Genomic DNA, 27,051 nt, shown 5'->3' with positions numbered 1-27,051 from the left:
GTGAAGGGGGGGGGGGGGGAGGTTTGTCCAGCGACCGCCGTCGGTCCCGGCTCGTCCTTGGAGGCGGCGGCGGCGGCTCTGCAGCGGCGGCTGGAGGCAGGGACGGGAGCGGAGGAAGGAGGGAGCGGGAGCGGAGCGGGTGTGCACGGGGAGGGGGGGGGACCCGGTGGCAGCAGGTGTCTCGGTAGCCGCCGGGCCCCGGCAGCCATCCCCCCCCCCCCCCCCCTCTTTCTCCGCCGCTTCCCTTCCCTCCTTCCTCTTCCTCGGGACCGGGACCGGAGGGGGCTGCCCGGGCGGGACGGTCGGGAGGAGCCCCGGCGGTGGTGGGGAGGGCTGCGGGGATGGATGCACCGGGGGGGGGGGGGGGGGGGGGGAAGGAGGAACGGGGGCGGTGGAAGGACAGGACGTGTGTCCTCCCGCCTCGCCGCAACTTCGGGGCTGGCCGCCAGCCCCGGGGAGAAAGGGGGGGGGTCGGGGAGGTGAAGGCGGGCAGCCCTCTTCTGCCAAAACCTGCCCCGCTCCCCTTGCACCCAGCGCTGGGGAGGGCAGGGGGCAAGACCCTCATCTCCTTCGTCCCCCCTCCTCCCTTCCCAGGAGGGAAAACCCACCGCAAAATGGCACAGCCCCCCCCATCCCGGGCACTGCCTGCCGCCCCAGCCCCAGGAAGAGCTGGAGGGGTGCAAATGGCTGCAGTTGGACTCCCATCCCCCCCAAAAAAAAAAAAAAAATTTTCTAGCCCTTTGCTAACTGAACTGGTGGGGACTGGCCAGCTGCCCACCCCTGGTGCCCCCCAGCCGGCTCAGGGCAGCCCCAGGGTCCCCATAGGTCACAGGGAGGGGGGGGTGACACAGAGCAAAGCCCCCGCAGGCAGCAGCATCCTCCAGCTGTCGCCAGGGCCAGTATTAAAGCATCAGCTGATCCCGCAGCACTGGTTTAGAGCAAGCCAGACTGGGGGGAGAGAGGGGGGCAGATCCAGCAAAGGAAAGGGGAAGATGGGCAGGGGCTCTGCTGGGGTCTTCTTGCCCCCAGCTGGGTGCCCAGTCTGCCCCAAAACCAGTCTGTGCTCTGCAGCAGCCAGGCTGCGGGCAGAGGGACCATGGCTCCCAGCAGGGCCTGGCAGGGGCCAGACCCCAATTCAGGCTCTGCCATGAAGGGCAGCTGCTCCAGAACATCCCTGTGCCCCGGCTCAGAGCCATCAAAACGCTGGGCATCACCCCCACAAGAGCATCTGCCCATCTTTGCCGGTGCGGGGTACCAGCAGTGTCTGTGCCCAGGCGCTGCCCTCCTGCCTTCCTCAGGTGCAGATGCCTGACTCGGGGACACGGCCACCCAAAAGCAAGTCATTTAGGGCTTTCGGGTGGCTGCCACCCAACCTGGCACTGCAGCCACCTGCAGCAGCATCCCTGTGGCTGCCAGGGCCTGGAAAGGCTGTTTCCAGAGAGGTTTCAGCCTGCCTAAAAACCTGATGCTTGTGGTTAGCCATGATGCAGGACCTCCCCACACTGTCCCCCATCCCCAAGGCAGCCTGGCCACCCGCTGCCTGGGTGCTGCGGATGCCCTCAGGGCACCTCGGGGTTGCAAGAGATGCCAAAAAATGGAGAAAAGGGAAAAAAAATGTTTCATTTTAATCCCTGTAAAAGCAGCACCCGCTGTCTCTGCAGGAGAGCTCAGCCAAATCTCCGAGGCTGCTGCGGTGTGGGGGCTCGGGGCGATGGGGGACATGGGACCTTGCACCCCTCTGTCTGTTACCTGCTGGCCGCATCCTGCTCCCCCAGCTGCCCACCACTGCCTGATTCTGGCAGCACTGCCTCTCTCTTGCCCAAGGAGAGACTTAAGGGTTAGCAACAGGTCCTCGATGCCTCAAACCCTTTTCCCAGGGCAACAAAAGGGTGGCTTTTGCGTTTAACATTGACAGCAGCAGCGGCTGCATTTAACCCCTTCTGTTGCCTTCACGGTCGGCTGTGACTGGGCTTGGGGGACCAGCTTTCCCGGAACCTGGTGCCTTGGGGCTGGCACAGAAACCCTGAGCCAGTTAGTACCATTAGTACTGCCATTAGTACTCCCCTGGCAGCTCAGGGGCTTCATTTACCCCTCCTGGGACCGGCTGCTCCCCAGGCTGGATCCCTTGGAGGGTCTCTATTTTAGCCCTGGTAATGTTTCATGGGGAAAATGTTTCCCAGCAGAGCTGCCGGCATCCAGGTGGGACAAGGGGGGGCAACAGCAACACCCCCCCCAGGGCAATACCCGGCTCCCCCATCGCACCTGTGACCCTCCAGCATCTCCATCCCATGGGACATTTAACGCCCATCACAGCCCAAACCCCACACGTGGGACAGACAGACAAACCCAGGTCTGGCGCTCAGCTGGGCACAGCTGGAGGGTGTCTGCAGTGGGGACAAGCAGCAGAGGGCAAGGATCGGTGGTGACACACATGCCACCCCCAGCCATTTCTCCTCTCCCTTGGGAGTCAAACCCAGCTAAAGCCCTGGCCAGCAGCTCACAGTTCAGGCTGCAGAGTGAGCGGCTGCTCTGAGAGCTCTCCTCCAGGTTTTCAGTTTTCCTGGCAAAATCTTTCAGTGTCTTAAAAAACAAAACCCACAACATTTTTCTGGGGGAAAATGCAGCGATTCCCCAAATCCAGCCTGCTGCTGGGTCTGGGCCACCATGTCAGGAGGCAGCTTATGGGAGCTGTTCTGCAATCGTCAAAATACCTTATTTGTGCATTTAAACAACAAAAGTCCTTTTTACATTCAAAAAAAAGTGCCCTGATGGCTACAAAGGTCCAGGTTGAAACAGAAGTAGCAATGGCACCCCGAGATGAAGCCCACAACCCCAAGGGTGCAGCTGGACTTTTCCTCCTGGTGGGAAACCTCTGACTTCGCCATCCCCTAGGTGCCACCCTCTCCGGGGATGCTGTGCCCTCTTTGTCCAGCTTTCTGGGCTGTGTGGGGATAACTCAGGCATGAAGCTGCCTTCCCACCTCCTTCATCCTCCTCCTTCACACCGCTGGGGTGGTACCCCAGCGCGGGACCCTCGTGTCCCTCATCCACTGCGCAGTCCCGACAAGAGGGAGCTCAGCCAGCTTCTCCATCACCCCATTACCTTTCCCCGGCATCTTTTCTTGCAGGAGACTCTGAAAGCAGGTTGATAAATGCAAGGCACCGCACTCCGACAGCTCCTGGTGTGCAGCCACCTCCTGCAGGGAAGAGCCTGCCAGCAGCTGGGCTGGGGGAGTGAGGGGCATGTGGGAGGACTGGTTTGGGAGGCAGATGTTGGTCCAGCTTTGCACTACTAACGCATCCAGGCCAGCATCGGTGTTGGAGAAGTGCCTTGGGCTCCATGCAGGCTCCTTGCATCCCATCACAACCCCACTGGCATCTCGCATCCCAAGCTGGGATAAAGCCCCATACAGTGCATCCTACCCCAGCCACATCTGTTCTGCCCCCCACCCCCAGCCCTGCAGAGTCAATGGGAACCCATCAATTCCCAGCATAAACCCGCACCCAAGCTCCTACCCACAGCATCCACCCCCAAGGCAGCACCCACAGCCACGGCAGCATCGCACAGCTCAAGCCAGTCCCTTTAATATTTCCAGTTCTGCAAGGCAAGCCCCTACCGTCAGCCTCCTATTCGTAGGAGAAACTTAGCCAGAAGTTTTTAACCTGAATGCATCCTAAACCAGGACTTTGGGAAGGAGAGGGCGCAGGTCTGTGCACTGCCAGCACAAAGCCGGAGCCATCCCTGGAAGGGCAGGGTGGCAGCTGGGTGACACAGCCCGCTTGGGCTGTCCCCACAGGAGCCTGCATCCCGCTAACAGCATCCGACGTGGGACAGGGCGAACACAGCACCATGCCCACAGGTCCCTCTGCCAGAGCTGAGCCTTCCAGGTGACACTTGTGACACCAGAGATTTAACCCCGGACCTGCACCCATCCCACTCCTGCCTGTCGGCTGCCAACCCCCATTCCCCAGAAGTCTGGCCAAAAATTAAGAAGGTCTGAGCCCAGCCACTCCTACTCCTGGGCACCCACCTCGCCCTGGCCCTCTAGGTCTCACTTAAGAAGAAAACATGGGTGTAGATCACCTTCCCCCTGTGCTGCCTTCGGCTCCCAGGTCACCCCCAGGCACCATCCCCCCTCTCCATCTGCTCCATCCCATAAGGGGATTCAGGTGCTTAAATAACCACACAGAGCTGGCCGGTATCTTGGATCCCAGCAGTCACAAAAGCAATCGAGGCAGAAAGCGGAGCGAGGAGAAAGGTGGGAGAGAAGCCACGGGGATGGTGCTGTGCACGGTGCATGCACGGCATGGATCCGGCTCAGCTCCGCTCCGCTGCCACCGCGTCCTACCCTCACAGTAATTAAGGGAGCTAAAATAAACAGGGATGGTTTCATCCCTGCAGGGATAATTCCTCCTCCTGGGGTGGTGTGTGTCTGCAGGACTGCCCCAGAGGTTGGGGATGAGGCAGCCAAAGCCAGCGGGTTGGAAATGGAAATTTCCCAGGAAAGGAGGATATCGCTTCTTTCTGGGGCGTAACCAGCCCTCGCCCTCCAACTTTATTTGCCGCTGTCGTATCCCTAAATAGCTCCTCGAAGCAGCTGCTGGGAGTTTACATCTCCTTCACCTCTGCTCCCCTCCCAACCTCGGGAAATGGGCTCATGCAGCCCCCATTTCCAAAGTAATTCACCCCAAGCAGGGGGAAAAAACCTTCAGCCCCACACGGCCGCCCTGCAGCCGCTGCGGGGCCCCCGCAGCACCGCTGCCTTCCCCAGCACAGCCCTCCGACTGCGGGCAAGACTTTGGGGAGTGCGGGTCCCTGGAAGGTTAGGTTTCTCAGGCTGGGAGTGGAAACCATGAGCCTCTGGTGGGTCTGGAGCCAAGGATGTGCTTGGGGTCCTTTCGGAGAAGGGGTGATGATGTGCCACAGGGGAAGCGGTTCCCTAGGTGCAGTGGGGCTGGTAACCCACTCCAGTGACCCCAGAGGTTGGTACCCCAACCCCAACCTGTTTGCCATGCCTGCCCGGGGCTGGGTGTGGATCCGGAGAGAAGAGCGCACAAGGTACGAGAAGACGTGCCCAGGAGAGCAAGCGGCGAGGGGAGGGTACACTCAGGGGCCGATGCTTGTGCTCAGCCAAAGCGCTGAAGTCAGCACTCTCCGGAGCCATCTGTTCCCGGCGAAGCCCCGGTGCAGACGGACTCACCCAGGCTCCCGGCAGCGGATGCCGCAATTCGGTGATTCATGTGGCGAGGGGACGGCGTAAAACCGGACACCGCCTCTGCGGCCACGCTAACTCCGGGGATGGGGCTGGAAAATTATATATTAGCCATGCTGTGGGAAAGCTTTTTCAACCATTCTTCTGATCGCAGAGCTGGCCTTTAAACTGGAGCACAGCTCTTCACTGCTGGGCCAGGGATCTGACTTAAGCTGGTTTTTCCCTTATTCCAGAGCACAGGTAACCTCCCACTTCAGGGGCTCTAAATACTCATTTGAAAAGGCCGAGTTCAGCAAGCAGCCTATTAGCAAAGCCAATGAAAGCCTCTGCACTTGTCTCCCAGGTGTAATTGCAAAAGGCGGCATCGACAGGAGCTTCTGGGGTGTCTCAGACCTGCTTCTTCCCTGGATTACTCCAAGCTGCCCAGCAGCCCATGCAAGGCAGGAGTCCCAGGGGAGAGAAGAGCTAGCCCGCACAGCTCTGCAGACCGGGGAAACCGAGGCACAGGGGCGCAAAGCAGCAGCAGGAGGTTGCAAAGACCCAACTGAACAGCACTTACTGTGCAACCATCCCACGCCGTGATGAGCTCTCTCTGCTCTGTACCCAGCCTGGCTGCCTTTCAGAGCAGCACACAAGACAGCAAGGAAAGCGTGACACGGGGAGCTGCGAGAAGGGAACCACACAGCCTTGCCTGGCGGGTCTCGAGGCCATCCTTCACCAGATGCTGATCTCCACCAGCTTTGTGCAGTCTCATTAAAGCTAAGCTGAGCCATAACTCATCAGAGCAGGGAAGTCCACATTAAGAGCTGGCAGCGACGACTTTCAGCTTTTCAGGCCTCTTTCCAACAGCAGACTGGTGTCACTCAGAGCATCGCCTTCCCGGCTGTGGAAAATGGCTTTGGAGCTGCTCCTCCGGCTGCTCAAGAGAGTGGAGGGCGAGGGGGTGGCTGCCCAGCGAGGCTGTCCCCCCTCGCCCCTCGGACCACCGTGGCCGGGACATACCTGGAGCAAACACAAGGTTAATCGTGCCTAAAAGCAGAACCCGACCGAACTGGGCCCCCCAGCCTGCTCAGAGCCCAGGCAGGCTGCTGGAGCTTTGCAGGCAGCGAGAGAGCTGGGTCACCCCCACACACACACCCAGCCCCAGGGGTGCCAGGTCACCCCTCCATCCCCACTCAGCCCCAATTTTCTCCCCGTTACCGGCCTCCCAGCGCCACCTAACGACACGGCGACCGGGGATAAGGACCTTCACAGGGAAGCCAGACGCATCCCGGTCCCTGGAGAGAAGGATGGAGAGGACCAGATGGAAATGGGGAGGCAGGAGGCAGCAGGACACCCGGCTGGGGCTTGGGGATGCAGGCAGCAGAGGAAAGGGGAGCTGGAGGTATGGAATAAGGATTTACAGAATCGTGATGATCCTTCCTCTGCCCACGAGGCTCTGCCCTCCATCCCCGCCCTTCGCTGACCTTGATCATCCCATGGCTTTCCCTCAGCCCAGCATTAACCCCAGGGCCTTGGCCAAGTTCTGGGTTGAGCAAGGAAAGATGCTCCCCTTCATCCGTTATCACAGCCCCAAAACTACTCTGAAGCACCACCAGTTTGGGAACAGCCATTTGCCGTGCTCACCACAAGCACGGTGGCCTGCATCATGGCTACAAAAACACCCTGACATCAACATTCAAGGCGATGTGGAAGAAAACCCTGGGGAAGAGCTGGCTTATCTTTTCCTGATACCTGCAGATTTGATGCAGCCACAACCACCCCTTCACTGTCACGTTTCTGGCTTGGCTATCTACCGAAACGGCTGCTCCCTGCCCGGAGCACGACCCCCTCGCCTCCACACCCCCCTTTCCAAAGCGCTTCTTCACCTCCGAACCCAGAGCTGATGTAATCTCCCGCTCAAGAGTTCAGCATTAGGACTGCATCAGCCGCGAGACGTAACAACAGCCACATCACACAAGCAGCTGTTCGACAAAAGCTTTATTGCTCGTTTGCGTACGAGTTCCCAGTATCACATTTCCTGAGTTTCTTAATGAGCTTGCAAATGAGATTTAAATAGAAAAGGAAGGAGGGAAAAAAGGAAAAAAAGAGAGAAGCCAGAGATCTCCCTTCCCTAAGGCTGGACCAGAGATGGGGTGGGAGTACAGCGCCCGGTGGACAAGCCCTCTACCATGGGAGAGGGCTCAGCAGAGATGGAGGTTGAGCGCAGACCTGAGACAAACCCCCACCGGCTGCCCTGGCTTGATTTACCCTCTGCCTCCATCACGGAGCCTAATTTGTTTCTAACACATAGTCACCAGCAACTGCCATTGTCACCATTTACACAGGTCAGAGAGGAGCGGTTGCAATCCTGCAGTGCTCCCGCGGGGAGCACAGGAGGTCGGGGACAGCGTGGGTGGCAGGATGGCCAGGGGAGGGGGCCACGCTGACGCGGCCCCTGCACCACGGATAAAGAGGAGATTACGGCTCACGGCTTGTAATCTGGCTTAAAACCTGACACCATCACCGTAGTCAATTTGGGCTAAAAGAAGCATTTAATAAGCTTCAAAACACACAGGCCAAAAAAAAAATCCCCACCAGTGAATTAAGTGAAAGGGCTCGAGGCACTGCTTGCACCAGTCAGTGCTGGCAGGTACCAACACTGGATCCCTCATGATCTGGAACAAGGCAGTTACATACTTGTTATCCCAGTCCACCCCACAAGCTAGAACCCAGGCTCTGCCAGTGTTTAAACTGTGGGATGCAGAAAGCAAATTAATGCCCTTGTCTGTTTGTTTAGAGCTTACAACAAGCAAACAGTCCCTCCCTGCATGAGAGGAGCTGCCTTGCCTTGGGACATGTTGCAGGAGACGCAGTGCTCGGCTGGCTGCTCCGAGATTAAGGCAGTCACAGACAAAGAAGCCAGACTCAAGCAGCAGGTCCAATTTGGCTTTCCTGGAAGGGTTTATTTAAAAAACAATTATTATGAAAAGAAGCCTGCTCGGGCACGAATGACAAGGCAATGAAGCTTGTGGCTTAAAGGGGAGAGAGCAAGACACAACAAAGTTTCTCCGTGTGGCTTGCCATGGGGAAAAGTGTGTGGCCAGGACTCCTGCCAGGTGCACATCTCCCCTCACCTGTGCCAGCCAATTCATTAATGCTCAAAGGACACGAATGACAAGAATCACCCCCAGGAGTGGCAGCCAGCTGCAAAGATGTGGGGCCAGCCAGCAGCTTCAGATGTTTTGAGACATTCACTTTGGGAACTCGAGTTCATCGTTACTAGAGAGGCTCAAGTGTCACACACCTCCCCAGAGCGGCCACTAGCCCCGGGCACAAGCCCTGTGCTCCCGGGCCCTGTCTATAACCCGCTGGCATTACCAGCTGGACCAGCACCATGTTCCCATTGCTGCTGCTTTAGTGACCGATCAGCCGCAGCATCTCCTGAGGATCCACTATCTTCTCCCGGGGTTTGCCGGCAGCTTTGCCTCTTGCCACTTCAGCAGCATCTATCTTCTCCCAGTCCGAGAATGAAACAGGACGGACCCCTGAGGTGACGGCAAGAGATGGGAGAGAGAACTTAACCTTTTACTTTACTCAAGTAAAAATGAGTTCAGCCTCACCTCCCCCGTTAGCAGGGACGTGATGTGCCAGCAAACCCTGCCCTTTTCCAACACGGCATCAGACTTCAGCCTCACGAAGGAATAATAATTTCTAACACCGTGAGGAGAGGGATGGCAGGTTCCAGTTGACTCAAATCAGTCAGACCTTTGCAAGCCGTAACAATGGCAAGCACGACACCACCTTAGGGGACAAAATGCTTCCAGTTCACTGCTAAACCTCAGACAGTTAAGAGGCAAAACACACACACACTTTAATTGAATGCCTTTAAACACAGCAACAGCAAATTACTCTCTTGGGCATTTTAATCTTTCCCCCAACTTGCCTGGAAGGATTACTAGGAAAACCACTCAAGAGCAATAGCTTGCTGTCTAGGCAGCTGACAGTGACATTTTACCCAAGGTCCATGCTGCTTTTAATGGCCCTTCCCCAAAAGTGGTCATTAACCTTAGCAATGACACCGACTTTGAGGGAATGCAAGTCCCGCTCTCCCTGGGCTTTGGAGCAATGAAATGACAGCAGCACAACACATTTCCATGGTTCAGACTCTGCTCCCAAAAGCGGCTCGCAGGACTCACTGCCCCAGGATACGATCCAGGAGGAGTTTGGCTGCATCATACTTTCATGCTGGCTGCTACAGCCACTCACACCCCCCCAGCACTGACCTCGGCTGTGCAGGATGCTCTCCACGGCCCCAAAGCCTTCTCTGGAGGTGGACACGTCCAGCACGCCCAGCTGGAGATCCTCCAGCACAGACTGGGCAGTGTCAAAGCTGTCGTTCATGGTGGTGATGATCACGCCCGTGGGTCCTCTCTTCACCCACCCGCTGCAGTACAGACCTGCCCGGGCACACAGAGCAGCCAGGCTCGGTCCAGCACGTGGCTGTGGACCCTCCTGGCTGCAAGTCCTTGCCCTGTCCCTGGCGTCACATCAAGCTGTGAGTGGTGGAAGAATCCACCCCTATGGTGGGAACAGAGCGAGGCCCTTCGATGGTGCTGTCACAGGAATTTGTGTACCTGCAGACCAGCACTAAGCAGCTGTATGGGCTGTATTGATTGCTTCACTAACAGACTCCAAGGCCCAGTAAAACCACCATAATCTTCAGCGCTGTTTGCTGCAAAACCAGACACCCCTAACGCAAGCTGAGGACGGGCCAGTTCTTAACGCCTGACAGAGGCAGCTCGTTTCCTCAGTTTCCACTCTCTGACTGTGGCACGCGACCGCCTTGTATCAGTGCCTTTGGTGAACGGAGCTTCCCACCCCAAAGCCCCCAACTGACCAGCTGTGCTCAACACACATCCCACACACATCCCGGCGGATACAGACCTGGAACGCCCTCCACTCTGCCTGAGCTGTTGGGGATAACGCCGCGCTGGGTGTCGAAGGGTACCACCGGGTCCAAGGGCAGGCTCCGGTAGCCAATGCTGCTGAGTACCAGCCCGCACTCCAGCTCCTCCATGTCTCCAGTGGGGACAGCTTTAGCAGAGTCACCCAAACCCTGAAAGGAGGAGGAAGAGGCTACTGACCACCAGACAGTCACCAGATTCAGAGCAGCAGCTTCCTCCAGTCCCCTTTGGCATCTTTGATCCCTACGTATTTGCTAAAGTCCTTTCTGCAGCAGTAGCAACATGGAAGGAGCTCTCTTTAGAAGATGAAAGGCTCTTGTCAGTGGTACCAGCTTCCCCAAGAGCCTGCCAGCCACCACTCCAACCAGCCAGGGAACACAAAGCTGTCTTTGGAGAGATTCCCAAGGGCTGCAGGGATGCAGCAGTGTCCTGCTCCATCCCTGCAGCCCTGCTTAGGGCCATACCAGCCCCGCCACGAGCCCGTACCTCCAGGTGGGTCAGGGCCATGCGGATGCCCCTCGCCCGCCTCCCATCAGCGGTGGGCAGCACCTCCTGGGGGCTGCGCTGGAACTTCAGCCCCCACTCCCGGGGGGCTGCTGCCTGCGCCTCCATCACCTTCTCCGCAGGCTTCTCTAGGGCTGTTTTAATCATCAGCTCAGTCAGTCGCTTCCTGGGCCTGGGGGCATCTAGGAAGAAAGAAAGATCTGCAGAACAGGAACCTCAGCAAAAACCCCTTGGGACATGGCACTGAGCTGAGCCGAGATCATGTCAAGACAGTTTCAGTGGTATGTGTGTCCATCTGGAGTTTGTCATGCTGATGGGAGTCCGACGCCTTTGAGATGACAAACTACAAGTCAAAGTGACCAGGAGAGCTCCTGAGGCTTGAAGCCAGTGGGATACACAAATCAAAGCCTGTGATTTCGCTGTCTTGCTGGTGTTCAGAGGCAGCAGCCTGTGGAGAAGAGCAAGTCTCTGGACACCCTTGAACTCAGTGTTTTCTTTTTAGGTCTGCAGGAAGCTCTTAAATCAACAGCCTTGGGATCTCTCCTGCAAGGCTCCCCCAGCCCTCCCAAATCTCCTGCCCTCATCACACAGAGAGTAAAAGCATCACACCCAAGCAGCAAAATGACTGCACAAACACAAAAACAGGCTGTTCCCTGGTCTTTGTGGCCTCCTAGCACTCTAAGGATGAGCCACATCATGGTCACCTGGCTTTCACACACCATGCATTAAGCACAGGGCAAAGAGTTTCTCTGATGCATATTCTGAGCATCTCCAGATCACTCCTGGCCACTCACCTGTCAAGGTGAGTCCCTGTCTGGAAGAGCATGGCACATTTCCCTCACCTTTAATAGCATTTTCAAGGCCTGTGAAGTCAGCAGGGTTCAGGACAGGTCTGGCACCAGGCAGGTTTATCATTTCCCGCAGCTCCTGGGAATTGCAGGCAGGAAGATGTTACCTCCAGTGCACAGAGGTTGTCCAACAGCCCCAGGCCCTCTTCCCTCAGCAGCCTGGGTTCCCCACCCATCCCTAGACCACCTCTCCCCACCAGCGATGGATACCCTGGGCCTCAAGGCTGCCCTCCAGCACCCCCAGCCTTACCTTGATAGTGAAAGCAACTTGGAGAGGTCCCCTCCTCCCAACCAGCCAGACACGCTTCACCTTGCTGCAGGCGAGAGCTGCCAGGGAGCTGTCAGTGATGTCTGTCTTCTGCAAGACAGAGACAGGAGAGTGGGACGAGGGCAGATCTGGAGGGAGCTGGGAGGAAGGCACAGCCTCTAAAGGTGAAAAACCAGGAGAAAAGCAGGCTGTGCATGCAGAGAGCCTGGGCGAGGATGGAAAACAAGTCATCTCCCTTTGCACAGAGCTATTTGCACAGCTGGTCCCTCATCACTGAATGTACTTTCCGAGGCCATAATGCACTAAAGGTAACAAGCCAGCATCCCGTGAGATTGGCTTGGGGGATCGACCCAAGCAGGTTAACCTTGGGGCTAACAGAGCAAAGCCTTCCAGTCATCTCAATTTTGGGGTGCCTGCAGATGCTGTTGGGTGACTTCCCAGCTCAGGATATACAGGCATTTGAGTGAAACCCACTGCAAACCACAGCTTAAATCACTGCCTGCCCACCCAGGGCAACTCCGAGCACAAACACAAGCATCGGCTCGGCAGGGCTTGACTGATGGTTGGCATCTTGCAGCAACCCTATGCTCTGTTTCGGTCATGTGCATGTATCTAGATCGCAAGAAGATCTTTTCTAGAGAAAACATGATGGGAGGGACACCAGGATAAACCATTCCAGACCAATATTCTTAACAGGAAACAGCTTGCACACTCTGGCACTCATTTCCAGTGCCATGTCCTTTGCAGCACTGCTTCCCATCCCAGCTGGCTTTAGCCGCTGGTTAGCAGTATCTCCAAGTTTTGTTTTTTTTTTTTTTAATTTAATTTAGATATTAATACAGGAAGTTGTTGCACAGCTGTAACAAACCTCATGGCATTTCTCCAGGAGGGAGAGCCTTTGCTGCCAACATCTGGGGCAGCAGCTGTATGGAACAGCTGGTGCAGACCAGCTCCCAGCTGTCTATTAAGGAAGCACAGCAGCAGGAGAGGTCCACCAGCTTGGACCAGCCACCAGTGTGCCCAGTGCTACCAGCAGAAATCAGGCTGCTGCCCTCAACTACAGTAGGAAAAAAAAAAAAAATCCAACAGGAGAAGCTTCTAGTTTGGTGGTGGAAAAGGACAAGCAGCTCCTCCTTTGCTTCTCATAGGAAAGGAAGGGATGAAGCTCAGTTGCCAACTTTTTAGGTACCAGCAGCCCAGGAGGCAGCAGCAATGCAGAGAGCTCTGCAGCGTTACCCAAGGCATGGCCACAGCCTTGGATCACTCCCTATGGACTGTGAATCCACAGGGTGCACCCGAGAGGCAAAAGCCTTCCCTGGGGAAAGATCCCAAAGACAGGAGAGTCTGAGATTTTGCCGAGATGGCCAGGAACCAGCACCCATCCAGCAGAGAGTGAATTTGGGCCCCAAGCTGCCTTCGTGGCATGGAGTACCCCTGTGACTCACCCTGAGGAGATCCAGTGGGGACAGGAGGATCCGCGCAATATCCAGCGCCACATTGCCATGACCCAGAATCAGTGCTGTGTCACAGCTCAGGTCGGGCTTCAGCTGTGGGGAAAGACCGACCCATCCATGAGCAAATCCACCTGGCCTCCATGATGTCCGCCCCCTCGGACCTGTTCCCAACACCCAAATTCCCTTCCACCCCTCCTTTCCCCAAAAAGAGGTGGTGCAGATGGGGAAACTCCACACCAGCCGCCTTCCCAAGCAGACACAGCAACACAGCCACTCTGGGCACCCCAACCGATGCCTCTCCCTCTCTTCCTGTGATGGCAACTTGGGAGCAGGAGCTCTTTTGGCCAAAAAACCTCCTCAGGCCAAAGCAGAGGATCACTCCACCCAGGTTCCCATCTGGCCCAGCCAAAACGTGCTGCCAACCTAGAGAGCCAGCTAATCCGCTCTCACTGATGTGCAAATTGTTCACATTTCTACCATCTAAGAAGGATTTAACGTGGTGCCTGCTAATCTTTTCCAATTGCAGGCCTTTCAGGACTTAATCTAGAGCTGAATGCCTGCGTTGGGATGCAGGATGGGGAGGAAGGGCAGGGAAACACACTGCTGTACTCACGTCCCGGTTCTCAGGCAGCCCATTGTACCAGCCCACGAACGCTCGGGCCGAATAAACGCCGGAAAGGTTCTCCCCTGGGATCCCCAGGACCCGGTTATCTTCAGCACCGTAACTCTGAGGAGGGAGCAGACACAGAGATGTGCAGGGTTTGATACCAAAACACAAATCTCCCCTTCCAGCTGCTGCCAGGGACACTGCACGGCTACCAACCCTTCCCGGGGACCAGGATACTCAATGGAAGGACTAAACACAGCCTGAGCACGGGGGCTTCATCCACCTCATCCCCCGGGCTCCGGAGCCAAACTTGACTTGACCTCCTTGGGCCAAGGCAGAGCATGACAAGCTAAGGACTGAACAGGAGGGACAAATCTGTATCAGGCCATCACAGGGAAGAGGTTCCTCAACCGCTGCCCCTTACAGCGGGGTTTCAGGGACCTGCATTTGATGCCATGCTCTAGCACATGCTCCCTCCAAGGCTTCAGACAAGCCTTGTAGCGTTTGAGCTGTCCCGAGGCTGGGGAGAGTTTGCCACGGTAATAAGGCACCCAGAAACACCTTGCCCAAACCCTCTTCCTGAGACCCCAGTGGGGAATAACCCTGCAGACCTTCCCCAGGACTTCTGGGGAGCTAAGGCAGCCCTGGCTCTGAGGCACAGTACCCACCAGCACCACAGCGTGGTAAGCCTGCTGCAGCTCTGCCACCGTGACGTCCCTCCCCACAGTGACATTTCCGTAGTAGGCACAGCGTTCCGAGCGCGCCGTCTGCGTGAAGGTGTTGATCACGTTCTGCCGAGATCAAACAAGTGCCGGAGAGTTATGTCCAAGCCACAGCCGGGGCCAAGGCCTGCTGCTGACAGGAGGTCCTCGTTCCCGTCACCCGCAGCCTTGAGATGCTTCTCCCCCTCTCTGAGTCAGTTATTCTGAGACTCTTATCTAACAACAGCCGCAGATAATTCACAGGGAGATAAGCACAGCTGTGACTTGGCACTCTTTCCACCACCCTTTGTGGAAAGGAAAATCCATCTTTTGCACCCGCCTGGGGAGGACAGGTCACTTTCAATACCTTCGGCCCCTCTGAGTAAAACCTGCTATAGGAGAAAACTCCTTCCCAGAGGTGAGGCTTGCAAGGGAGTCCCACGAAACAGCCCCTTCCATCGAGAGTGCTGCCTGCCAGACCCCCTTTGCCAGCCTCTCATCTCAACCCTTTCTGAAACCCACTTCACCAAGAGAGGATGCAGGGCAGGATGGCGCCCAAAGCCTTTTCCTCTGAGCAATCAGGGCTACACAGCAAAACAACCACTTTTTCCCCTTCAGCTCCAGCCAGACTCAGCCTGGTAACAGGACGGATACCACCGTACGGCGGAAGCTGCCCAAAACCCACATCTGTTATGTCCACTCCTCATCTCTCAGCTCAAAGGGATCCAGGCATTTTGGTCTGATGATCTCCAGGGATTAAAGGAAACCATCACAAGATATTGCTGTGTCTGGATCTCCTGCGTCCTACCACTCCAACTACCTTCACCCCAGTTCAGACACGGCAGATACCCCTGGGTACAATTCACGCCCACTACGAGGCAAAGGAATATGGTTGATTTCAAAGAGCTCCTTGGTTTACCTTCTCTTTGCCTAGGTGTGCACCTACAGCCCAACTCCATCACTCCTAAGAGCAGATCTGTGTGTTCCCAGGATACACATTTGTACCAGAATGGGTATGAACGCAGCAGAGGCAAACAACAACTGCAGCGAGCGGGCAGGATTCTGCCAGCTTAAAGTTTCCTGGTACAAAGAAACCCATCTATGCTCCTTGGTCTTGCTCTAGGCCAGTCTGACCAGCACCAGGAGCAGCACTTCCCATCACAAGCCCCTGTTTTTGACCCGCTGTCCAGAGCCCTAGTGCCAGACATCCCATATCACCTAGCCGTGGCCTTGCTGGGTCTCAGCACAGACAAGGAGGACATTTGGACCTCTCCAGTGTGACAGCTCCACACCACAGCAAGCCTTGAGGCACCACAAAGGATGGCAACTGCCTCGCCTGCACCCACCACCATCATTGTGTTCAATCGCAACGGCAAGGGAGGAGGCGAGCACCAACCTTCACTTCGGGGTGGTCTGGGGCCACCCCAAAACGGACGAGCCCAAAGGGAACAGGCAGCTTCTCATAGATGTCTACTCGGGCCCCGCCGTGGTGCTGCAGGAGAAGGAAGTCGCGGTTAAGGGATGAGGACAGAAAGGCCATGTGAGCCCAGCAGCTCAGGAGGGACACGCAACGCTCGCCTGCTGCTGGAGGAAATACGGGGCAGGAGGAAGGGTTGCACGAAGATCCCGTAGCCAGAATCAGCCTCTCCCAGGCTCTTCCATGCACGGGATGATGCTGTACCTGTTACTGACAGCTCAGATTGTGAGGTGTAGCAGCGAGCGTGACCCCAACCACCATCAAGTACATCTTGTGGGGGGCTCCATCCACAGCTCCTCTTCCACACTAAACCAGTGGCTATCCCGTACCCGGGGGGCTGATGGAAGAGCCCCCACACTGGCTGGGGAGCACCCAGCGCAGCACCCTGGGTGCTGGTGGACCTGCCAGGCTGTCTGCCAGCCCTCCACAGAGATGCCCGTGTCCCGAGATCCCCTGGAGCTGAGTCACCTCAGGGTCAGAGCTTTAGACAGATGTTTTGCTGCAAGGCTTTTGTTATCTTGTATTTTGAGCCAGCCTCTTCCCAGAGATTAAGCAGCCCTGAAATTTGTCCCTGAGGCTTAGTAACAGCTATTTTCCAACACGTACCGGAGACAACACAGCACAGTTTAATGACGGGGTTAAGCTGCTGCATCTCTGGTCGGTGCCAGCAGCCCAGTTCTGTGCTTGGGCCTCATTTCCCGACAGAGATTTGACTGCCCGAAGCACCAACATTTACAGACACCGGGTAAAGGATCACCCGTGTGCCTTAATTCAGCTGGGGGAGGAGGAGGCAGGAGAGCAGGTCCTACACATTCCCTTTAACACATAGTTAATGTCAACCCTGTTGGGTGACAACAGCTCTGAGCGAGGCAGATCTCTGCTGCTTATTTGATTCCAGAAAAATCACTTGGGCTGAACTCGCAGCAACCTGGCCAGGCCTGGGTCCGGCCTGCACGGCCCAGGGGCAGGGCAGGGACGACATCAGCAATACTTACCCCAGGCAAAGGGGCCCAGGAGGACTCTGTGGGGTCTGGGCTGCCCCACGCAGCCCCCCGACCACACAGGCTTGGCTGGAGCGGGGCCGGGAGCCCACAAAACCACTCCTCAACCCCCTTCGAGCCAGGCAGCATGGAGTTGCCTCCCTCAGCGAGCAGGTCCCTGCCCTCACCCACCCCCAAATCCCACCCCGGTACCTTGAGGATGTGCTGAGCCGTGTAAAACCCCGCGGGCCCGCTGCCCACCACGCAGACGCGAGGAGCCGGGGCGGACGAGGACAGCCATCGCTTGAAACCTGGAGGCGTGAAGGACAGAGAGGACGTGATGCCGCACGAGGTGCTAACTCCCAGGCCCGGCCATAGCCCTTCCCTCCAGCCCGGTACCGACCCAAAGGGGCTCGTCCCCCCACGCCGGCCATCGCGGGCAGCCGGGTGGCGGAGGAAGGCCGGGGTTTATGTACCCGGCCCGGCGGCGCGTCCCCCCGAAGAGATTTGAGGCGGAAACGCCTCGAGGTCGAGGTCAAGGCCGGCGGCCCCCGCGCTCGGCCAAGCCTGCGGCCTTGGCGCTTACGGCTGGGCCGGGGCCGGTGGTGGCGGAGAGGCTGTCAACCGCTCCGGAGAAGGGCCCTAGAAAGCACCGTACCGGAGACGCCCCAGGCCCCACGCACCGGGGGGGTCCCGGACCCAGTCCCAGACCCGGACCCGGTGCCGGTCCCGGTCGGAGAAGCACCGGGCCGCCAGCACTCTCGCCCCGGAGCGCAGGGCATGGTGTCTCCCCCCCGGCCCCGCGTCCCTCGGTCCCCCAGGGCTGCAGCACGGGCACGCCGGTCCCGGTTCCCGCAGCCCCGGTGCCCCCGGTCCCCGTTCCCCCCCTCCCGGGCCCGAGACACGTGTTCCTCCCTTCCCCTCCCCCGGCGCCGGTTGACCCCGTGACGCCACCAGGCCCCGCCCCTCACCGCCCGGGACGCCACCGCCCCTCCAGCACGCGCCGCCCGGTCCCATCCCGGCCGCCGCCGCCGCCGCTACTGCTGCCGGCTGCCCCGCCCCTCTCCCCGCCGACCAATCGCGAGGCGGGAGAGCGCGACGCTTAGCATAACCCCGCCCCCACGGCGCCGCACGGCCCCGCCCCCGCATCAGCAGCCAATGGCGGCACGCGATTGCCGCCACCGGCTGTCCGGAAACCAGCGGTACCACCGAGAAGTAGGGAAGGAGAGGCCCTCTCGCGGCCGCCCGCGCCGCCACACTCTATGGCGAGGCCTCCGCGGTACCCTGCCCGCCTGGGGCTCCCCGCATCGGCTCCATCCCTGCGGCTGCTAATTGCGGCCCTTTATTGCCAAAAGTGATTAACTGCGGAGGTCTCCCAGGGGGGAAACCGAAGCTCAGACTGATTTTAACCATCCCGCTACACAGCCATCCACGCTTCACCAGGAGAAGCCCACAGCATCCCCTCAGTGAAGGATAAAACATTAGTGCCAGCAGATAAATGCTGCTGCCGAAGCTCCCACCCCAGCCTCCCTCACGGCCCCTGCTTTATTTCCTCCTTAATCCCCATCACTCAGCTCATTTCAAATGCAACCACTCACAGTTCCCATGCAGGAGCACCCCATCTTGCTTCAGCCCCTGTGCAATACACCAGGCAGGGAAATCATCTCAGCGGGACCAGGAGATGTTTAAGGATTGTACGGATGCCAAAGCATGCAGGCAAGCACTAACGGGGCTTTTTAAAAGCAATTAAGACTGAGAGGATTTTACAGCTAGAAGCCGATTTTAATAAGGGTCATAAAACCCACACACTTTCTTGCACAGTCTTGAAAATTAGTTCATGGCTTTCTGCAAAGGCATGCTGAGAACAGCAGCTGGCCATATGCCTCCGTCTGTACCCACTCCTTCAGGGTGTTTGTGGCGAGGACCAGGATTTCTGACAGCTTTAAAGACTGTGCCTGTGCTCCAAGCCCCCAGCCTTAGCTCAACACAGCAATTACCAACCCATTGCCTAGAGAGGCGAGGCTGGAGGCTCAGTTCCAAATATCAGCATTGAGATCATCCACAAAAAGAGTCAAGTTTAAATTTGGGGCATTGCTCAAGGCAGAAGTTTGGGGTGTTCTAAGCACAGGCCAGAAATGTCCCTTTTCCCCATTAACTGCTGCTGTATCTGCCACTTCTGGCAGGGAATAATCCACATATTTCCCAAATCACAGGTCATCTCCTGCTGGCTGAAGGACCTGCGAACACTTGCCTTTAGATGGCACTGCATTATACAATATCCATGAGATCCAGCTGTGAAAAGGGTTGTTGCTCCCACCAACGCTTAGAAACATTTTGAGATGGATCTCTTTGCAATATGGAAGGAGAAAGAGCATTTTGTCCCCACAAGCGGGGACACGTGAGGCTGAGATTACCCCATCTGAGCCGAAAGCACCGCTAATGCGTGCTCACCCCCCTGCCCCTCACTGGAGCCAAGAGCACCATTAATTTGGCACATTTAGCATAATTTAGCTCTGATTCTCAATTAAGAAATTAATCAGGACGGCAGCTCTGGGGAGGGTCTCTGCCACCCCCAAGCTCCCAGAGACCCCTGGGAGCACTCAGGCTATTTGGTCCAGCCACCACCCCCCACCCCCTGCTTCCCTCCCACCTACGACCCAGCATAACCCACACTCAAAGGGCAAGAATTTGCCCTTTGGATGTTTCACAATGTCATGGATTGATAAACCCGCATGGGGCTGGTTAGAGGTGACATGGCAATGCCACCAGCCCAGGGCATCAGCAACCCCCGGGCCCCAGCCCAGGATAAATCAGTAATTCCCTATTTCTGATGCCAAAGGGGTCACACTGGACAGATCCAGGGCCAGCTTTCCCCACCCCCGAGTCTGGATCTACTACACAGGGACATGCAGTGGCCATCCCAGCCCCATGTCACAGTGCCCACACAGGGACACTTCTCCAGTGGGTCTGAGGATGTCCCCGCACTTGGTGCAGAAGAATGGGGTACATGATGCCCACAGAAGGGCATGCCCACTGCAACCCTCGCCCTGCCATGGCCCAGGACCAGAGGAGAGCATCCCTGTGCCTCAGGACACATTTGCAATGTTTAGCCTTATAAATCCCGGTTGTGGGGCCGGGAGTCCAGCACGAATCAGGAAGCAAAGCCTCGCAAAGCCCAGAGCCAGCACTGACTCCCACGCTGGTCCCAGTTGGGCCAGTTCCCTTTTCTGCTGCCAGGTCCCCACCGTGACACTGGGCTGGACTTTGTCATCAGTCTTGCAGGTCTGGAACAGCAGAGAGCCCCAGGAAAGCCAGGCACGGTGTCCTGGAGGGGAGTTGGAACCAGCCACATGAGCATCCCACCCGCTGGCAGCAGCTCAGTGGGCCGAGTTCACCCTCCCTAAACAGGGAAAGTCTTCCAAGCCCTGGAGACCTGCCTGCCTCTGGCAGGTGATTCTCCTGCTAAACTCTTGCAGTAGCAACGATCGAGTCTGGGGTCACCTCCAGCACCCCAATACAGATACCCCACATGGGGTGAGGGTCTTTCCCCCAGCCCTGCCTCGGGCACTGCGGGATACCAGTACGACTTGCTCCAGCAACAAAACCCAGTAATAAAGAAGATGCGCTTCAACGTGTTAAGGCTGAACTTGCCAAATCGTTGTTCCTCAAAAAGACTGGTTTATCCCAAAGTCAGGCAAAGCGCAGGCAGCAGTGACACAACCCCCTCCCCACAATCCACCCCTTCCTTGAGCTCCCAACCCCACATTTGCAGCTCCATCCTACAGAGCCCAGCAGCTCAGCCAGGAACCAGCTCTGGATGCCCCAGACACGGTGCCGCATTCCCTTGGTCCTGCTGCATGGAGACCCCAGACAGCAGATGGGGGGGTTCCTCTCCCCAGGCGTGAAAGCAGAGTGGATAAAACTAAGCCCTGGCAGGGAATAACTGGGGGGGGGGGGTCCCCCCCTTTTTCTGTCCCTGCCATTGCATCACCTGGCTCTCCTCCCGCCGTGGCTCTGTGCATCGTTATCTAGCCAAAAGCAAGACACTGGGAAGAGATGTTTCCTACGCGATGGCTTTATGGAGGCGTGTGTCTGTGTAGCCCCGATCCTGCTAAAACCATCCCTGCTGCAAGTCCCTGCAGGAAACAGCCCCCCCAAGTCCTGGGGCCCCATCCTCACTGGATGCCCACCAGCTCTGTTATGGGGGGAGCGTGGACCATCAGCTCCTCGTATCTCTGGAGGAAGAGCCGGAGCCTGGAGGCGTAGGTGTCCTCGTTGTACGGCAACTTCTTCTGCTTCAGGTACTGGGAGACGATGGGTTTAATCTGCAAAGGCAAATTCACCTCCATGCAGGATGCTCCGGCATTTGTACAAGGTTCCCAGCCTGAGGCATCGCCGAGCTCCCTGCAAGGTGTCCAGAAAACCCATGCCACACGCCCAAAACAGGGCTGGAGAAGGCAGCACCAGCTATAACTTCTTCACCATGAAAATTAAGAGGAAGGTGATTTCCAGTTGCAGCAATACAGGGAGTTTACCCTAGCAAAATGCCTATACAGGGCTTCGGATTAGGAGGGAAGCCCTAACGAGGCTTTAACAAGGGCCAGCCACACACACTCATCACTCACACCCATAGTTATCCCCACGTGCCCACACAGCCGGCTCGGCGGCAGGGCTGGGAGGCTGCCACCAGCTTAATTACCCCTTCCCTCAACACACCTTTGCAGGGGTACAGGTCCTACTGGCCCCGTGAGCTCGAGCAAAGGGCATGACCCAAACCCCACTGGTGTTCCTACTCCCTCTATTACTATGACTTAATTTTTCCCCTGACTTGAGACTGGAAATAAGTGCACAGCATTAAATCAGTGGAGATCCTGTGCTGAAGGGCAGCGCACGGATCTGCCTTGGGATCTTCTCGAGCCAGGGCCATGCTCAGAGCCCAGGTTTTGAACACACCCCCCACCTCAGAGTAACAAGTAAGGGCGCGACCAAAATTATAGGAGGTTTGCCTGGATGCCAGCTAAACCAAAAGCCAGACTGTGCAGCACTGGAAATGCTTTCCCAAGGGAAGAGTTTGGAAGGATCCTGGACTGCTGGGAGGCTGCTGCAGGCTGGAACTGGGACCAGTGGAAGGAGCAGGGAGCAGCAGCCCGGGAGAAACAGGAGTGGGATGGAGGGAGGTGGGTTAGGGGCTGTTGCAAAGCAGCAAGAGGTCTCTAGCATGGGGGGGAGCAGCGCAGAGAGGTCCGGTGGCAGGGAGAGGAGGTGGTGGGGACATGGATGGTCTCGTCCCCGTGTCACCTCCCAACACACTCATCTGCCCCGCGGGACCATCTCACCTTCAGGCACATGTTGTCAGAGAGGCTGGGGAAGAGGTGATGCTCCACATGGCAGCTGATGAGCGAGTGGCCAAAGGACCAGTCGAGCAGGGCGTTGCGGGGCAGGTTGAGGACACCCAGGCTCATGAGGTGGATCCGCTTGGGTTTCCGATCGGCCGCGAACATGGGGAGGCCGATGTGCTGCGGGAAAAGCAGGGTGGGGACCCCGTGGCACCCGTCACCACCCCCCCCAGCCCCTTCCAGACGGAGTCAACCACAGCTCTGGCCATGCGAGGGCACGAAGGTGCTGGCCAGGCTGAGCCACGTGTTGGGGTTTGGCTGCCAACCCCAGAACTGGGTTCGTCCCTAAAGTCGCTCCGTCCTGCGCTTGTCTCTCCACAGAGCCATCGAGGAGCACCCGCGCTCTGTTCCCCCAATGCACCCACACTTGGAGCCACCAGCCTTTCGCCATCCCAGGACCTGCCCTACCAGCTGCACCTACACCTGTAAACACACAAAGTCCCCAGTCCTGCAAGCCACCGCAGAGGACATCACCCTCCAGCCCTTCACACCCCTCTGCCCTGACATTGTCCCAGGGCCACCGCTTTCCACCCCAGCCCCACCAGCCTGATCCTCCCCATGACGACATTGGCACGAGGGATGTGACGACCGAGGCCGCTCGCCTTAAGCTGACACAAGCCCCAGCCAGCAGTGTCAGGGCTATGTCACCAGCGCTGGGTGGCGGCTGGCCTGTCTCCAGCACCATCGGGACATCTCAGAGCTTCAGGTCTCTACCTGGAATATGTTGACGTGGATATAGGGATGGGCCAGGAGGGAGCGGGTGAGCAGCATACAAAGCAGGGCGGACCACGGTGACTGGAAGCCCGAGACGTGGAGCAGCAGCCAGTAATGGCAGTAAAGACCCAGAAACATGCAGCAGAGGGTCCGGAGAGCTACTTTCCATTCCACGTTCCTCAACAAATCTGTGCGAGGAAGAAGAGGCAGCACATGGGCAAGGTGCTGATGCTTCCCCGTCACTGCTGCTCCAGCGGCCAGACTGCCCGGCATGCTGATAAACCTACAAGCCCATCCCATTCTTCATCTCCCTTTCCTGATCCTCCAGGTTGGCTTAAACCCCCTAGCACTGCTGACTTGCTGTTTTTTTGGGGCTGGGGCCTGGAGCTTCCTCAGGGCAGTGGGGCAGAGGCTCCAGCTGTGCATTATCACATGGGGATTTGGCTGCATCTTCATTTCTTACAATTTGCCAAGTCATTGTCTGCATTTTTGGCATTGCCCAGAGCTGTGTGTTCAGCCCAATGGACCGGGTTTCCTCAGCCTCTTACTATTTTCTAGGCTTTTCTCCCCAGTCGTTTCCTGGCACCATTATTTCCCCTGAGCCACTGCCTTGTCTGCCCAAGCTCGTTGCATCCCGGTCCCTGTAGACTCCCACACCTTCACCTTGCATGCAGTCAGTAAAATCATTATGATGCTCTGACCAGCCAGAGACCCATGTGATGGTGAACCCTGCTATGGCCAAGGGTCTGAATCAAAGGAGAGCAAATCTGGGGCGCTTCAGGTTCACAATAGCTTTCCAACACTTGACCCAACACAGGAAAATGTGAAGCATTTCTGAGCACCAGCAGAAAGGAGACACGCAGCAGATGCCTTCCCCAGAACAGATGCAGCATCACCTGCCTTCGCTGCAGCCCTGTGTCTCGCTGCGGGCCGGTGTAGTTAATGCGATGCCTCCAAACGAAGCAGAACCCTTTGGTGGGGTGAGATCTGGACAGTAACAAGCTCACCATACCCAGAACCCCATCCCAAGGCAGTTGGGACACATACCAAGAGCAACCAGAGGGGTTATGATGGGCACCGCGAGAGGTGCGATGAACATGTAGACGTAGCGGTTCAGAAAAGGAAGCTTCCAGGTGCTGGAGTCCCCCAGGCCGATGACATTGGTGTAGCCGTGGTGGATCTTCACGTGGTTGTAGGTGCCTTGCTCGGCCGTGAAAGCTGAGCAGAGCTGGGAGGGAAGAGAAAGGAGAGGTGATGCCTACAGCCACGGCACCAGGATCAGGCACCACCTGGCTTGGACTGGCAGGAGAGGTACCCAGGGGAGATGCTCTGCACCCCACAGGCTCCAAACCAGTCTGGAAATGGCCTTCTTAAGAGTTGAGCACCGGAAACCATTCCCACCACTCCCCACAACTCATTATCGTGCTCTGCAGCCCTGTGGTCAAGGGGACCAACACAAAACCCCACAGCCCAGCACACCACAGGAGCCATCCCCAGCTGGGGGCTCCCCCCCTGCCCCGCTGCCTCCAGGCAAAGCCCCACCAGCAGGGCTGTTCCTGGTGCTCCCCAGTGTAACGTTCCTTTACATTTAACCCTTCTGCCCACGGATCAGGAAGGGTTTGGATCCATCTTCTTCTCCAGTGGCTGTTCCTGAAGGGCTTGGGGTGCTGGCAAGGTGCTGATGGAGCTTTGTAGGGGGGGAGCTGTCACCCAAACCCCCTGGCCCTGCTCACCTCAATGAAGAAGATGGCCCAGACTTTGCCCCAGGACTTGGACTCCGTCAAGGCGTTGTGGCTGGCTAGGTGACTGCCCTTCACGGTCAAGGTGTGATGCACCACGCCGAGGGTAAGGACACCCGCCAGGAAAGGGATGGCCTGGGCTGACCGCAGGCACAGGAACCCTATGGACAAACCAGCCAGGCAGGAGCTCACACTCCTCCTCACCTCTCTCTGCTTGCAGCTGGGCTGGAGTAGTTGCTACACCCACACATGCGAGCCACTGCCCTAAACCTGTTTTTCACTCATAGTTACAGGTATTTAAAGTGCCTGAGCCAGAAAGCTTCCCTCCACACCACCCTGCACAGCTGGACCAGCCACGCTTGTCCTCGTGCTGAAGGTTTGGCCACTTCCAGCCGTGATGGCACCAGGCGTTGCTGGTGCCAGGTCCCATCCCGCAGCTCTGGCTAGGATCCCACTGGTGACAAATGACCCTGCCAGGATTTCAGCATCCCCAGGAGTTCAAAAGCAAGAGAAGGCACCAGCTGCAGCTTTTTGATTGCGCCGCTGGAGCCCCAGCCTCAACTATCCCCCTGCACCCGCCGGGGCCGTTGTCACCAAAAACTGCCAGGGTTTCCCTGCCCCATGGCAGGGCACGGATGGAGCATGTTGCTCTCTGTCCCCATCTGCCCAGGCACTGTCCCCTCACCCCAGGCTGTACCCCAGGTGCCACCGTCACCCACTGTGGGTTTCCAGTGGGGTCAGGGTGCCCCATAGCACGGGGTGAAGGGGTTATCGTGGCTTTGTTACAGGCTTAATAGGTTGCTAATAGGCTTCCAGCACAAAGTTGTACCAGCAGTGCAAAAAGCCGTGAGAAGGCAACGGAACCCCCCCCCCAGCCACAGTTTGGAGGGGCTAAGTGGGATTACCTGCTGGGAGCAGGAGGAAGCTGCAGGCGAGGATGCCGATATCCACGCCGTGCCGTTCCCACCAGCTGCTGCTCTTCACCACCTTCTGCACCAGCTCCGAGAGCTCGGTCATCAGGGCTTCCTCACGCTGCCCTGCTTGCTGCGGGCCCCCCCCGGGGCTCACGTCCCTGTCACCCAGTGCTGGCCCCAGGTCCCGGCCCTCTGCCATCGCCTCCATCCCGCTGCCGTTGGGTGCTGGCGTGCCCCGGAGCAGGGGGTCTCCCGTCCCCCCAAGCCGGGGGGTACTGCTGACCTCGCCGTTGACCCGTTGCCCCCTCTGCCTCACCGGGTCCCCGTCCTCCAGCGGCATCTCCCTGCCGAGCAGAGGCCACACAGGGTAGGACCCGCGGAGGAGCAATCGCGGCACCCCGACCCACCGCAGATGGGCTTCCCGGCTCCTGCTGCCGCCAAAGGACACGGGAAGGGCAGGGATGGGAAAAAAAAAATAATAAACAACCCGAGGAGGACACAGCCACAGGAGATGGCTGGATTGCCACCCAACCTCCCACCCTGGGGACACACCAGTCGCCACCCGGCCACCACAGCCCCCTACTCACACCAGCCCTGGCACGGTGGTTCTCCCAGCGTTGGCCGTTTCGGGGCGGCCGGCCAGCCCGTGCGGCACCGCACACCAGTGCCGTATAGCAGCAATTTGGAGAAGGGAGGAGCAGGGGAGGACGGGGAGGAGGGTGAATGCAGATTAGCGATGGCAATAATCCGCCTTGGCAGCCCATTTCAGGGAGCAGCCGTCGCGGCGGGGCCATGGGAAGGACGCTTGGCTGAGGGCACGGGGAGGTGAGGGCAGCAGAGGAGGGAAGGAGTGGAAAAAAGATGGAGAGCGCCAGTGGAAACACTGGAGGCGAAGGAGCCAAGAGCCAGAAATAGCCCTGAGAAACCCAAGCGGAGCACTGAGGACAGGGATAGGGTTTCGCTTCTGCCTGGAGAGCGGGAGCAAATGTCGCCTGTCCTACGAGGGAGCCGTTTTGGAGAGAAAAACGGCCTTTTTCACAGCAAGGAGCAGGCTGCGGGAAGGAAGGGGCAGTGCACGGCTGCGCGGCTGCCTGCCTGCGCCTGCCTGTTTGGCTGCCTGCCTGCCCAAACTGCTATTGCGGAGCTGCTCGGCACCCTCCTCTGTGCTGGGGTGGGGGGACACAGAGCCCAGGGCACCCCAGATCTGTGCCTAGCAGCTGTGGCACCCGGCCCTGACCCCCCCCCCCCCGAGTTCTTCTTCTCTTCCAGGCTGTTTTCAGGAATTTCATAA

General features: G+C 57.8%; 2 protein-coding genes across 5 annotated transcripts; both read right to left on the bottom strand.

The window, feature by feature from the left end:
* Positions 1 to 7,177: 7,177 nt before the first annotated feature.
* On the bottom strand, positions 7,178 to 18,060 carry FDXR (ferredoxin reductase). 2 transcript variants are annotated; one of them, XM_069799116.1, is made up of 12 exons: positions 17,969 to 18,060; positions 17,211 to 17,308; positions 15,937 to 16,032; positions 14,508 to 14,630; positions 13,846 to 13,959; positions 13,224 to 13,325; positions 11,761 to 11,868; positions 11,505 to 11,589; positions 10,645 to 10,844; positions 10,139 to 10,310; positions 9,478 to 9,651; positions 7,178 to 8,739 (listed from the first exon to the last, which is right to left on the bottom strand). In XM_069799116.1, the coding sequence occupies exons 1-12, from the start codon at positions 18,012 to 18,014 to the stop codon at positions 8,609 to 8,611; spliced, it is 1,449 nt and encodes a 482-aa protein (XP_069655217.1). In that variant the 5' UTR covers positions 18,015 to 18,060; the 3' UTR covers positions 7,178 to 8,608. The 2 variants fall into 2 exon arrangements, with proteins under 2 accessions (XP_069655217.1, XP_069655218.1); XM_069799117.1 differs by lacking the exon at positions 17,969 to 18,060 and adding an exon at positions 17,401 to 17,854.
* Positions 18,061 to 21,056: 2,996 nt separating this feature from the next.
* On the bottom strand, positions 21,057 to 26,782 carry FADS6 (fatty acid desaturase 6). Of its 3 annotated transcripts, none has more exons than XM_069799120.1 (7): positions 26,348 to 26,782; positions 25,752 to 26,191; positions 24,841 to 25,007; positions 24,155 to 24,335; positions 23,108 to 23,295; positions 22,334 to 22,513; positions 21,057 to 21,322 (listed from the first exon to the last, which is right to left on the bottom strand). In XM_069799120.1, exons 2-7 carry the CDS (start codon positions 26,098 to 26,100, stop codon positions 21,173 to 21,175), a joined length of 1,215 nt encoding a protein of 404 aa, XP_069655221.1. In that variant the 5' UTR covers positions 26,101 to 26,191; positions 26,348 to 26,782; the 3' UTR covers positions 21,057 to 21,172. The 3 variants fall into 3 exon arrangements, with proteins under 3 accessions (XP_069655221.1, XP_069655220.1, XP_069655219.1); XM_069799119.1 differs by having other exon boundaries at positions 25,752 to 26,188; XM_069799118.1 differs by having other exon boundaries at positions 25,752 to 26,104; positions 26,348 to 26,781.
* Between the last annotated feature and the right edge of the window lie 269 nt (positions 26,783 to 27,051).

Source organism: Haliaeetus albicilla, chromosome 12 (assembly GCF_947461875.1).
Source record: "Haliaeetus albicilla chromosome 12, bHalAlb1.1, whole genome shotgun sequence".
NCBI lineage: Eukaryota > Metazoa > Chordata > Aves > Accipitriformes > Accipitridae > Haliaeetus > Haliaeetus albicilla.
The sequence above is the reverse complement of the archived record's forward strand: the minus strand, read 5'-3'. Positions and strand labels throughout refer to the sequence as shown.